At 38.9% G+C, this 11,050-nt stretch overlaps 2 protein-coding genes across 4 annotated transcripts; one reads left to right on the top strand and one right to left on the bottom strand.

The window, feature by feature from the left end:
* Positions 1-1,390: 1,390 nt before the first annotated feature.
* Positions 1,391-6,441, bottom strand: LOC117612023 (uncharacterized). 2 transcript variants are annotated; one of them, XM_034340645.2, is made up of 6 exons: positions 5,948-5,988; positions 5,081-5,876; positions 4,441-4,993; positions 4,048-4,381; positions 3,259-3,625; positions 1,391-3,204 (listed from the first exon to the last, which is right to left on the bottom strand). In XM_034340645.2, exons 2-6 carry the CDS (start codon positions 5,171-5,173, stop codon positions 2,611-2,613), a joined length of 1,941 nt encoding a protein of 646 aa, XP_034196536.2. In that variant the 5' UTR covers positions 5,174-5,876; positions 5,948-5,988; the 3' UTR covers positions 1,391-2,610. The 2 variants fall into 2 exon arrangements, with proteins under 2 accessions (XP_034196536.2, XP_034196537.2); XM_034340646.2 differs by having other exon boundaries at positions 5,081-6,441.
* A 1,317-nt stretch (positions 6,442-7,758) lies between these two features.
* On the top strand, positions 7,759-11,028 carry LOC117600275 (arylsulfatase B). 2 transcript variants are annotated; one of them, XM_034315465.2, is made up of 8 exons: positions 7,759-8,161; positions 8,318-8,491; positions 9,133-9,345; positions 9,415-9,664; positions 9,724-9,903; positions 9,968-10,234; positions 10,326-10,599; positions 10,670-11,028. In XM_034315465.2, the coding sequence occupies exons 1-8, from the start codon at positions 8,051-8,053 to the stop codon at positions 10,836-10,838; spliced, it is 1,638 nt and encodes a 545-aa protein (XP_034171356.1). In that variant the 5' UTR covers positions 7,759-8,050; the 3' UTR covers positions 10,839-11,028. The 2 variants fall into 2 exon arrangements, with proteins under 2 accessions (XP_034171356.1, XP_034171357.1); XM_034315466.2 differs by having other exon boundaries at positions 8,105-8,227; positions 10,670-11,027.
* The last annotated feature ends 22 nt before the right edge of the window (positions 11,029-11,050 follow it).

Consider the following 11,050-nt stretch of genomic DNA (forward strand, 5'->3'; position numbering starts at 1 on the left):
CATATTATACATACGTACACACGCGAACACCCACTTACGAGCATATATATACATATGTAAAACATAGAGACATACAATCATAATTATATTATTATATTGATAGTATTATACGATCATTATTTTAATATACTCTCGTATACGGTCGAAATCGCGTAAACACCCTAATCCAGAACTGAACAACTCTTTGGTCAATCGTGAAAAATCATTACGTATTTCAACCCTTAACTGTTACGAGTCTATTTTCCATTTAATTTCCAAATGAAAACTCTTATTGACATCATTTTATTTTTCCATTATATGAAAGTAAATTTGTAATTCGAAATTTTTTATTTGCGATAATCGTTAGTTAAAAATTAATTTACTAATTAAATTACTATAATTTATTAATTATATTAGACTGCATGTGTGTATAGTGTGCTGGTAGCGGTTAAGGGTTGAAAATCCAATGAGAAGTACCTCGATTTCTAAGCAATTTCTACGTTTCTAGTTGTTTCTATAATTACCAGAGGTAAATAAACGACGACCAGAGAGTTCATTTGCAACCAATCCGTGTAAATAGTTGAATTAATTTCGTTTATCGTGATGGTTCGATCGACGTTTCAGAGGGTGGACTCTGTTCACGATTCGAAGGGTAGTTATCATCGAATCATCTTACTGTGATTCAACGAGGGCAATAGTCATCGTGTTTGTTTGCGAACGACGCTAGTCCGTCATGTTTTCAAAAACAGACTCCTACCCTTCACTCGTGAGAGTCCCTTTCGACGATTTTCTTGAAGGAAGGACAAAATCGTCCGTTGATCGGCCATAATCGATATGAAATCATCACAAAGAGACGGCCAGACAGACGAGCAATCAAGCAAGCAAGCAAGCAAGCAAGCAAGCAAGCAAGCAGATTCGCAGGATCGAAAGAGCATGTATGTAGAAGTATGCGAGTGGGAGTGTGTGTGTGCGTGTACGAGTGTTTGAGAAAGGGAGACGAACAAATGTAGAGAGGGAAGCAATAAAATAATAGATAGAATGGCAACCGCACCAAGGAGAGACCAAACTCGCTTAACGAAAGATAATTTACTTACTTACTTGCTTTTTATTTATTTTAATTAGTAACGTTTATTAACGAGTTATTATTTGTATTTATTGGCGCGGAACGCTGAGGGTGGTTCGCGGATACAGATGTCGATGAATGTGGTGCAACTTTTCAACCGCTAGATGAATGTAATTCGAAACAAAAGAAAACATAAGTGTACATTGAGGACGAATCCTTTTTGTTGTTACTTAAACATGTTAGAAGTTTTCTTCAGTTAAATTTTCTCTTCTGTAATACACTGTATTTTCTTTCTAATATAAGTGTAACTATATCGTTGAAAATCTTCTAGTAAAATGGATCATTAAGTTTTGCATGTTTTTTTTGTTTTTTTTTTTTTTTCGTAAATAAAGGTGACGAGTTCATTCGTCTTCCCCGGTTAACAGGTTAAATCGTGGCCGCTGTTCTCGTTCGGGAATTTCGTTTAATTTCATATGAATTGGTGTTACGATGAATTAATTTTTATTTCTCGAATGGCGGACTGCTGTTTTTAAATTTTAGTCTATACCTTTGGATACCATTTCTTAATATCTGAAGCTCTTTTATTTAAAAATTCGTTGTATTTGTTTCGTGGGTCTGGACCCAGCTTCACCGTTTAAGGTTTTATAAATCAAAAGGTCTTTTTCCGCTTGATGGACCCGCTTCGAACGGAAACGCGGCACGTAACGCGCGAATTGAAATAAGAAAAAATGATTTCACATGGATTCGTCTTTGAATTCGATCGATCACACATCCGGTTTAAAGAATCGATGTAGGAAGGAGAAAGAGGAGAGAAACGAGACGAGAGTGAACGGGGGAAAGAAGAAAGAGAAAAGAGACCGTGACAATATATACATATATACATATACATATATATATATCTATATATTTGCAAGATATTTTGCGAGCAGGGCTTTTTTATCTATTTTATAGTAATCTCAGCTTAAGCGGATTGAGAGAGAGGGAGAGAGTGAGAAGTGTTTTACTAACAAAAAGTGAAAATAAAATGAGAGAAAGAGGGAGATAGAATCGCAACAAAAAAGTGAATGAAAAGTGGGGGAAAGATTTAATTGCGCAGCTGACAAACGGTTTGTAAATTGCGTACATAAGATAGGTAAATAACCGTCGGTTAATTAAAAAAAAATTAAGAAACGAAGACGGTTTCACTGTGTCGTATACTCTACGTTTTGTTTCTTTTTCTTCTTTTTTTTTGCGCCGTAGCCTTGCATTAATCTGATTATTATTAACGAATTATTATTATTAATGAATTATTATTGATTATTAATTGTCACCATCATCGTCATTATCATTATATTCTTATTATTCATTATTATTAATTTTATTAATAATTTTATTATTATTATTATTATTACTATTATTGTGTATATGGTATAAATTGTAAAAAGGAACGTATTTACTATAACATATTCATTTCACGGGGATTTAAGAGATCCTTCGAATGAACAAATTGTTTAAAATAAAGTGAAGGAATAAATAAAATATTGACCAATTAACATTTTTTCTATTCGTATCCTCTCTTACTCTCCGTATTATACAATTTCCGATGTTCCTCGTTTTTTATTATTCAATAGTTTTTGTAATTTCTTTATTTCTTCTCTGTCTCTAATCCTTTCGTGTATTTTCATAAGTCTAGGTTTATATCGTGCAATAAGAATCTCAAAAAGGAAAGTAACAGTGCCAAGAATAAATCCTATCACCTGTGTATAAAAGCAAAACCCAACATTCTTCATCGTCAGTGTTCTATAACTTCTGAATTCTCTAGCGATCCTCTTTTTCCACGCCCGATATAACTTGAACCTACTAACATTCTTCCACATTAACACGATCCCACCTTCCACTGCCTTCTGTATCAATTTCGTCATTGGATTGAGCAGCGACCAGTTTTCTTTCGTAACATAGACTTGTAAATTCTGTTGTATCGCTCGCGAATTATAGAATGTCTGACTGTTGTCCTTGATCCTCGCATATTGGTGAGAACAATCGTCCAGACAAGCCGCGTGTCTAGAATTCCGAACTCGTTGCTCGCATTCGTGATAGGAAACCGCGTGAAAACGGGATTTTAATACCGGATCATGTATGGTCGGGCCTTGAAGCTTTGAACCGTATATCGTGGAATTAGCTCTCTGAAAAAGTCATGATAATATTAATTATTCAAGAGAAATCTGAAATTTCTGTACCTTGAGGTCCTCCGGAGTTTTGATGTTAGGTCTAAAAACTGGCAGACTGAGCAAAGAGGCTAGATGACTTTGCAGCAACGAATTCATTATCAGTATCAGTACAAACACGTTGACGAAGAAAACTCTGGTACTAATACTTTGAGGAAGACGATGGATGGACACCACAGTCATCAAACGAATAATATCCAACGCGGCATGTAGTACTCCCTTGTATTTAGCAAGCAGCCAAAATGCAATTATAAAAACCACCAGGTTTCCAAGTATTACGGGTACCGACATAAACGATATGACTTTAGTTAACTCTGATACTTCGCCTGCTCGTTGGGTGATCACACACATACCATTCTGACCATGAGGATACGTGGTCCTGAAATCAAAATATAATTTAGCATCACTAAGCATTACCAAAGCTCTATATTTTCTTAACTCATTAGTTTAAGGCACAATCAAAATATAATAATTCTAAAAAAACTGCCGGAAACAAGTGACGCCATCTACTGTTTGGTGCACTCAGTCACTACAGATTCGACAAGATTAGGTATGCCTTTATTTTCAAGGAGTCATGATTTCGGCAGTGACTTATCACTATAGTCACTGGTGTACTAAATGAGCTTTCGGGTTTCACCGATAGGATGGGCAAAAATTACGGGGATTGTAATTTTCCCACTCGCCACTAGGCGACACTAGCATAGAAAAAGCCGCCACCATCGGGCCGATTCAAAAAATTCATCTATGTATCTATATTTCACGAAACAAGGCTTTGCATTTGCGTTTGAAAGAAAAACATACCCAAGTTTCCACATGACGTGCAAGTGCCTCGCATTTATTCCCATGTCCACCTTGCCCGATTCGATATCTGCCAACATTCCCACGATATTTCCATGAGGTCCAACACCGCCGAGATCGTATGCAGATCCATTGTGCACCATTACGTTTAGGCTAGCATTTAATTTATTGAACACCATCTGTATAACTTCGCCGTTCTCACCGGCAAATTGTTTGTTCACTCGCCCCTGAGGGTCTATGTGAAGGTACGGCGGGTAGGAAATCGCGTTCATTCGGACTTCGTATCCGTTCAAATCACTCGTCTTATCGAAATTTAGATCCTTACACATCCCTGGACCTTTAACAAAGATCATTTCTTGAAATGAATTTCAATTTGAGAGACACTAATCTACTGACCATTTCGATATTTCTTCTTCAGCAATAACCAAGGATGTCCATTGCGACCTTTAAACGATCCAGCATCCTGCCACTCCCTTGGAATCACGTTCGTGTAAGGATTGTAGGTGTAGATTAAAAGTCCTTCGACAGGATCGATGCACAAGAATATCGTAGATAACAACTCGTATTCCCAGGCAACCCAGAGGAATCTGTACGCGTTCGAACAACCATAGTTCCCCGTCTTCCTATCGATTAGAACGTAGAATCCGTTGAAGTTAGACCAAATAGAGTCCTTTATCCTTTGTAAGAGCAATCGTAGCAGAGGTTGGGATCGTGCTACCACTACGAATTCATTCATTTTCCAAAGTAATTGCAGCGTTGAGAACTTCCGGAATTCCGTGAACAAGTATCTAGTCAAGGTGTAGAATTCAAAGTTGTTTGGATCTGATTCTGAAATCAGAGCCACTGGTACATCATCTAGCAATGATTTTTGAAGAAAATCATCGTATTCTCCAGCTAACAATAGAGCAGAGATTTGTTTAGAACTCGTGCAAGATTTAACGATTGTCACCTAGAACCAAGAGAATTTTAATTACATTATTAATCAATAATTTTAATTAAATTTAATTGAAAAGATCTTATTAGAGTATTTTAATACCGTTGTTTCAATCAAGTCATTGTAATTGACGCTGTTATCTGCAGTTGCGTTGATAAGCAACGTAGAAATCATTAAAACAGTGTTCAAAGCCATTTCAAATGGTAATAAACGAAGAAACAATTAGTATGCACTTGCGAGGCTATTTTCCTACAAAATCATTTCAATTCCGATAGGGATCAATTGTATAACAGTTGGCCCCCGCAGCGTAGGTCAAGTGATGATAATGAGATTCAATTCTAGTTGGCTGAGAATGAAGCACCGTTCATTCGCATTGGCATAATTTATATTATACTCCCAAAACGAATCACCAGTGATAACATTGCAAAAATTCTTACAAATCTTTCTCCAACAATTTCACGCCGTTACGTTTCGAAGGTACACTACCAATTGCTGCAACCAGCAACTTTTCTCGTTTTTAATCGAGTCGCCCAATAAATTTCGTGTCACCTGTTTGTCCACGATAATCATCTTAATCGACCTTCCCCATTTTCATCGTTAGATAAACAATGGTGCGCAATTTGGACGCTGTTACTGATTGCTTATCATCGTTTCTGGATAAAAGGCTTCGTGACGAAGCAACCTTCGTTCTCGTTAATGAAAGAGAAATACATCAGTCTCGATTCTTCCAAATTGGTCTCTGTAAAAAAACTGTAATAACGATATTTTTTTGAAGTTTTGACCCAGACAAAGTCAAATCCTGAATAATTGCAATTATAATCTTGCCAAGCGATCACATGTTAGCCATAGATAATTCTCATGTACTTTTATTTGTACTTTTCCGAGATCCTTGTTGTACCTTATGCAATGTAAAGATAATAATAATAATAATAATAATAATAATAATAATAATAACGTGCCTGACCATACTTGGACATTTCTACTGTGCCAGTGAACGCGTTAAATTTCTTCTCTGTTCGAATAAAATTTGAGATCCTTGGTGACTCCCTTAGCACTCTATCTGCTAATAAAATCCTTCCTTTTAATAATGCGGACACATGTCTGTGAGTGACGCTGAGACGTTGTACGCATGCTCGAAAACAAAGCAGAAAAATGTTATATGTGTACTCTTACAATGATAGTACCACAGTATCGATCGAGCATCAAATTTTTGTTAAAAATTCAAAGTAAAGATTATTTGCGTTAACTTTAAGACATTCGTTGAATGATGACCACTTGATTAGCGCCAGTGTCGGTTGCCGTGGGGTTTTAGTCAATAGGAATCTGACACTCCCCCGCCGCCATGCCCAGGGACGATGGGGGGTCTTATACAAGATTTCCCCACGTTAAAAACACAAAAAAATCCTTTACATCTCTGCTTTCCTTACATTCCTGCATCCCTTACATCCCTGCATTCCTTACATCCCGGCATCCCTTACATCTCTGCATTCCTTACATCTCTGCATTCCTTACATCCCTGCATCCCTTACATCTCTGCATTCCTTACATCCCTGCATCCCTTACATCTCTGCATTCCATACATCCCTCCATTCCTTACATCCCTACATTCCTTACATCCCTGCATTCCTTACATCTATGCATTACTTACATCCCTGCATTCCTTACATCTCTGCATCCCTTACATCCTTGCATCTCTTTTCTAAGCATCCCATTATAACGCTTCCTGACGGTAAAAAAAGGAACTAAAGCTCGCCGAAATTTTGGCCCTCTAGCGGGAAAAATTTGAACTGTAATTTCGACGTCGAATCAGCGCCCTCTGGTGTTAAAAAAAGGAACTAAAGCTCGCCGAAAATTTGGCCCTCTAGCGGGAAAAATTTGAACTAAAATTTCGACGTCGAATCAGCGCCCCCTGGTGTTAAAAAAAGGAACTAAAGCTCGCCGAAAATTTGGCCCTCTAGCGGGAAAAATTTGAACTAAAATTTCGACGTCGAATCAGCACCCTCTGGTGTTAAAAAAAGGAACTAAAGCTCGCCGAAATTTTGGCCCTCTAGCGGGAAAAATCTGAACTAAAATTTCGACGTCGAATCAGCGCCCTCTGGTGTTAAAAAAAGGAACTAAAGCTCGCCGAAATTTTGGCCCTCTAGCGGGAAGAATTTGAACTAAAATTTCGACGTCGAATCAGTGCCCTCTGGCGGCAAAAAAAGGAACTAAATTTTGCAAAAATTAAAATTTAAAATTATTTTTAACGAGACTTTACTTACCTTTACTTACCTGTACTTACCTGTATTTACCTTTACTTACCTCTGTTCGAACCAGTGGCCATAAGTATTTTATTTATAATATATTTATTATAAGTGTTGAAAGGATACAAGATATGCTGGGAGAATTCAGGATTGTAAGGGATACAGAAATATAAAGGGTACAGAGATGTAAGGGGTGCCGAGGTATAAGAAATGCTGGCATATACGAGATGCAGGAATATAGTGATATAAGGGATACAGGGGTGTTAAGGATGCAGACATGTAAGGGATGCAGTGATAAAAGGTTGGGCCTCGTGAGGCCCTTAAAGACAAAAGAATAATAAATAACTGGGAAGGTTGAGCCGAGGCCCATAAGTCATGTTGTAACTCATTAATTCCCCGTGCATAGCACGGAGCGTTCTACTAGTATTTGTAAAAGGATCAAATATCTACGTATGTAAACTGTTTCCCAGTCGATAAGATTGGTCGCTGTCGACGAAGAGCAAGAGTTGCCACAACTTGAGGCATCCGTGTGTCTCGTATCATGGTGGCAACAAAGACCCCACCATTCGCTGAAGACAGTATAGCATCGGTCGTCGGCTCGATTGCTCGTGTACATTTTCCAGCCGCGTACGAGTAACATAATCTTTTACCTTTCATTCGCATGCACGTCGGTGCAACAACTGTGGCAAAATCATCGCCACTTTATCTTGGATCAATTTTTTGTTTCGAAAAATTTAGAAATTTAGTTAGACATATATGTAAGTATACTTGAAAAACCGGTTTAGTTCCTCGAAGGACAGCTTCGTACTGTAGGTAAAGATCTAGCAGGATGAGTAAAGTGGAAGTAGCGGTTTTGTGGCTCTTTCTGATAGTGCCTTTTCTCGCTCACGTGGCTGCGGTTGCACGACCGCACATTGTGTTCATTTTGGCCGATGATTTGGTGAGCTGTCATTTATATTATCGTGGCAATTACAATTATTAATACATAGTATCAGCCTTAGAGCAAGTAAATATTTTAGATTTTTTATTACAAATTAGAGAAATTATTAATTTATAATGGCGGTAATTTGTTTAAATCGAATAAAATATTGAATAGGGTTGGAACGATGTTGGATTTCATGGTTCGGGTCAGATACCTACCCCGAACATCGATGCTCTCGCGTACTCTGGCCTCCTCCTTGATCGGTATTATGTATCCCCGATTTGCACACCGTCCAGAAGCGCTTTGATGACCGGCAAATACCCAATTCATACTGGAATGCAACATGGGGTACGTGAACGGGCGGATCTAATCGTTGTTAACCGTTTAAGCGCACAATAAGCTTGCAAATAACGTTGCCAGTTGTTTGTTATTGTCCAACAATAGTAATTTGTATATTGTGTAGGGAGTCTGAAAGCAGTGTCGTAATACTTGCGAGGATACTAAGTATAGTCATCCTTGTTTTACGCTAATTTAGCCTCGACAGGCTAATTTAGTCTCGTCACGTGTAGCCATACTTAAACGCGTTAAATGAAAAAATTCTTCAGTAAATACACTATTAACTTTCATACGCCTTTCGCCTGAATGTCGAATTAACTCATCCTTCGAGGCTAACAGGATGTTTGATAAAGTTATTCGAGCTGAATACACAATACTTTCCTTATACCCGAATTTAAAGTACGCGAATAGTAGCATAATCTGATGGTGGTAAGGCAAAGTTTATCACGAGTTTATCGAGGCCTGCATTTAACTTGCTAATTTCATGACACCGCTACGTGACTACTTTATGTTTCCCCTGGCACTTTGTTCTGCATTTGCCTCGATCTTAGTCTTACTGAACGGAGAAAGGATTACTGACCTTTAGCTGTTGACTCGTGAAATATTACAAAATCTACTATTTGATTATCAACTACTCGAGGAATAATTATTAGGTTCTAAAATGTGCCGAGCCACGAGGGCTTCCTCTTCACGAGAAATTACTGCCAGAATATTTGCGCGAACTCGGCTACAGTACGCATATCGTTGGAAAATGGCACTTAGGATTCTATATCAAAGAGTACACACCGATGTACAGAGGATTCGACTCTCATGTCGGTTTCTGGAGCGGGCACCAGGACTATTTCGATCACACAGCAGTCGAAAGCGTTAGTATAATAATTTGATCGATGGATTCTCAATGTTTCAAACGTTAATTGATTACGCGTCTACGACAGCCTTATTGGGGTTTGGATATGAGACGAGGGCTCGATTCAGCCTGGGATCTTCATGGACAATATTCCACGGACATCTTCACGACAGAGGCTGTGAAATTGATCGATAATTATAACGATAGCCGACCTATGTTCCTCTATTTAGCACACGCTGCTGTGCATTCTGGAAACCCTTACGATCCTCTCCCGGCGCCTGACCAGGACGTCGCGAAATTCAGCAACATCTTCGATTATAATCGTAGAAGATTTGCTGGTAATTAACGAATAATAATCAAGGCCACATCGCAGAAAGATCGAGTGCTCTTATTTCAGGTATGTTGAGCAAATTGGACGAATCGGTTGGCCAGGTGGTAGAGGCACTTCGTAAAAAGGGGATGCTGAAGAACAGTATAATAGTGTTCTCCACGGACAATGGTGGACCACCGGCTGGTTTCAATCTGAATGCCGCCTCCAATTGGCCACTGAGGGGTACAAAAAATACTCTCTGGGAAGGTATATTTCTATGATGGTCAAAGGGTTCTAAAAATTCTTAACTAACGGGTTAGGCTTTCTTCAGGTGGCGTCAGAGGAGCTGGTTTGATATGGTCACCTAAGCTGGTAAGTCCGGGAAGAGTTAGTAGACAATTGTTCCACGTGAGTGACTGGCTACCAACTCTGTTAACCGCTGCTGGTGGAGATCCTTCCAATTTAACCATCGATGGTATGGACCTGTGGCACGCTTTGAGCGAGGATACCGAATCGCCTCGCAAGTCTGTTCTCCACAATATCGACGACATTTTTGGTGTGTCTGGGATCACGATCGACAATTGGAAGTTTATTCAGGGTACAAAGTAATTGTATTTCAGCTATCGTAGCGATGGCCGACGGTGTTCGAGCTTCATTTTGTCTACTTAGAATATTGTGACGTTTTATAGGGTCCACTTACGAAGGTCAATGGGACGGATGGTACGGACCATCGGGGAGAGAATGGGTCTACGACATAGGTGGTGTGATCGGTAGCACAGCTGGTCGAGCAGTTGCAAGTGTGGGCTTTAGTTTGTCGGCAGCAAACGTGAGGAGACTTCGAAAACAAGCGATGATCAAATGTCCGCCGAGAAATGATAGTCTACCATTATGTTTGCCGCTGCAGGCGCCCTGTCTCTTCAACGTTTACGAGGATCCTTGCGAGGACAACAATCTGGTGAACGAGTGAGTGAAGTTGAAGGCGAGAGTGATATATTATACTTATTATTTTCCTTTTTTCATTACCTCGTTCAAGGTTTCCCTCCATCGTGAACTTCTTACGTGACGAGCTGAAGAAGCTGAACTCTACCGCGATACTACCTGGAAATCTTCCTTGGGACAAGAGGGCCAATCCTGAGTTGTGGGACCATACTTGGACCAATTTTGGTGACTACTTGAACGTATTCGCGAATAACGTGAGTTGAAGGTATTTGATGAAATAGAAAAGACACTAATTAAGGGAAGTGGACGAGATCCATTGAAGTATGTTCGCAGAAACATATATTTTTATACGCGTTGGATCGAGTGTTAAATCCATTTCAAAGGACAAAGGGATTTTTATTAAACCTTACTCTTTGTACTCTTTGTTCGAGCAAGTACATTATCAATGAAACCAAACTAATTGTAATAAATCAAC

The sequence above is a fragment of the Osmia lignaria genome, chromosome 15, assembly GCF_051020975.1.
Source record: "Osmia lignaria lignaria isolate PbOS001 chromosome 15, iyOsmLign1, whole genome shotgun sequence".
Taxonomy (NCBI): domain Eukaryota; kingdom Metazoa; phylum Arthropoda; class Insecta; order Hymenoptera; family Megachilidae; genus Osmia; species Osmia lignaria.

Excerpts from the sequence above, each read along its gene's own strand:
- LOC117612023 (XM_034340646.2), bottom strand. The coding sequence starts at position 5,173 with ATGGCTTTGAACACTGTTTTAATGATTTCTACGTTGCTTATCAACGCA. Across the intron at positions 4,382-4,440 it reads GAAGAAGAAATATCGAAATG|GTCCAGGGATGTGTAAGGAT; the intron begins GTCAGTAGATTA and ends TCTTTGTTAAAG. Across the intron at positions 3,205-3,258 it reads AAACTCCGGAGGACCTCAAG|AGAGCTAATTCCACGATATA; the intron begins GTACAGAAATTT and ends TGACTTTTTCAG.
- LOC117600275 (XM_034315465.2), top strand. The coding sequence starts at position 8,051 with ATGAGTAAAGTGGAAGTAGCGGTTTTGTGGCTCTTTCTGATAGTGCCT. Across the intron at positions 8,492-9,132 it reads ATACTGGAATGCAACATGGG|GTTCTAAAATGTGCCGAGCC; the intron begins GTACGTGAACGG and ends AATAATTATTAG. Across the intron at positions 10,600-10,669 it reads GACAACAATCTGGTGAACGA|GTTTCCCTCCATCGTGAACT; the intron begins GTGAGTGAAGTT and ends ACCTCGTTCAAG.